Consider the following 1,825-nt stretch of genomic DNA (forward strand, 5'->3'; position numbering starts at 1 on the left):
TTCCTCTCTGCTTGAGACTTTGGCCACCTTCTTTGCTAGAAGGAATTTGATAATCCTATGGCAAGATTGAAGACAAATATTAGCTCAGTTGTCCATGGTTATACGAAGCAGAAACCTGTAATTTCGGATATTTTTACATATTTTGTTATTTAATTTCTGTAATTATTCTTTTTTTAATTTAATTTATATAATCATATTTTTAGTAATTTATTTACTATATGCAATGAGTTTGACATTATTCATCACACTGAGTAATTACACTAAGAATTTTCATCAAATAAAACATAATTGCTGCAGGGATTTCTACCAAATCCAGCTCATATTATTTGGTCTATGCAGACCTTGAGAACAAGCCGAAAGCAGAATTAATGGTGGTAAAACCTCCATCTAATGCTAAATTATGACCACTCATGTACTTAGACTCATCGCTTGCTAAATAACTGGCAGCTTCTGCTACATCTTCTTGTGTTAGTTTCACCCCTTCAAGATTTGAATATACACCACCATTGCCTCCATCCTCTTCCATCTTGAAGAAGTTCATCGTCAATGGTGTTTCAATGAAATAAGGTGACAAGCAATTCACTCGAATTCCAAACCGCCCAAGCTCCGCCGCCGCATTCTTCGCTAGACCCACAATCGCATGCTTTGTGCTGGTGTATGCGTGTGATGCAACACCTCCAACACTAGAACTAACGCTGCCCAGCGTAATTATACTTCCTTGGCGAGCAGGAATCATTAATCGAGCTGCGTGTTTGGTTCCTAGAAAAACTCCCACCAAGTTAACCTTCACCACTCGCTCAAAATCGACTAAGTCATTGTCAACAATGTTGGGTTTGCGTAGATCGCTGATGGCTGCATTATTCACCATTATATCGAGCTTTCCAAAGGTGGAGATTGCAGTGTCTACTGCCTTTTCAACGTCAGATTCTATGGTTACATCACAATGCACGAACACGGCCATATCAGCTCCAATGTCTTCAGAAACTGACCTGCCCAAGTCATCTTGGATGTCAGCGATTATTACTTTGGCCCCATGTTTGCAGAAGCTTCTGGCTATGCACTCACCAATGCTTGTAGCCCCTCCGGTGATCAGTGCCACTTTACCTTCCAATCTATGACATTTTTATGTACATTGATATCAATTACATATATAATTAGTTTATACTTTCATTAGATTATTTGATCAAATTATTATATAACTATTAAATTTATAAATATGATCATCAATTAAAGGTATTTTTATATGAATTTTTTAATTTTAATATGAATTAATAATCTGTTTTAACTAGATGAAAGAGGTAAATTCATTAGGTGTTCTTAAGGACATGGGAAAGAGGGATTTTGGATTCAAATGTGTCTCTCTCTATTAATAATAAACGTTGAGAAATTGAAAAACACAATTGTGAACAAGCAATGTATCATTTAAAGAGCAGAGAACCCCTTACCTACACCAGGGTGTACATAAAAGATTTTCTTAAAGAGCATACCTTCTAGTTGTAGCAGCAGCTGGGACCGGGAGAAGTGAGTTGCTTGCCATTGCCATGCTTTGAGAATTGAGGAACTTAAAAAAACATTTTTTTGAACAAGTATCAGAGACTTCTTGTTTAGGATGAGAAGAAAGAAGTAAAGTGTAGCTCTTCTTATAGACAGTTAGACACATCGCTCATGTAACGTACGTAAGCAATTTTTTTAGGAATCTCAAAGTTAATTAAGCAATTTTATATGCGCCAAGCCGCCAACTACTACTACCCCACGTCATGGAAGCTACGTCAGTTACTTGGGAGCTCAAAAGTCAAATAATGTAGAAAAAAAAAAGGTAAATTAT

The 1,825-nt window shown here is 36.5% G+C and overlaps 1 protein-coding gene across 1 annotated transcript; it reads right to left on the bottom strand.

Annotated features, from left to right (window-relative positions):
• Positions 1-331: 331 nt before the first annotated feature.
• On the bottom strand, positions 332-1,537 carry LOC131171928 (borneol dehydrogenase, mitochondrial-like). Its single transcript, XM_058132218.1, has 2 exons — positions 1,488-1,537; positions 332-1,112 (listed from the first exon to the last, which is right to left on the bottom strand). Exons 1-2 carry the CDS (start codon positions 1,535-1,537, stop codon positions 332-334), a joined length of 831 nt encoding a protein of 276 aa, XP_057988201.1.
• Between the last annotated feature and the right edge of the window lie 288 nt (positions 1,538-1,825).

The sequence above is a fragment of the Hevea brasiliensis genome, chromosome 13 (genome assembly GCF_030052815.1).
Source record: "Hevea brasiliensis isolate MT/VB/25A 57/8 chromosome 13, ASM3005281v1, whole genome shotgun sequence".
Lineage (NCBI taxonomy): Eukaryota > Viridiplantae > Streptophyta > Magnoliopsida > Malpighiales > Euphorbiaceae > Hevea > Hevea brasiliensis.

Excerpts from the sequence above, each read along its gene's own strand:
- LOC131171928 (XM_058132218.1), bottom strand. The coding sequence starts at position 1,537 with ATGGCAAGCAACTCACTTCTCCCGGTCCCAGCTGCTGCTACAACTAGA. Across the intron at positions 1,113-1,487 it reads GCTGCTGCTACAACTAGAAG|ATTGGAAGGTAAAGTGGCAC; the intron begins GTATGCTCTTTA and ends AAAATGTCATAG.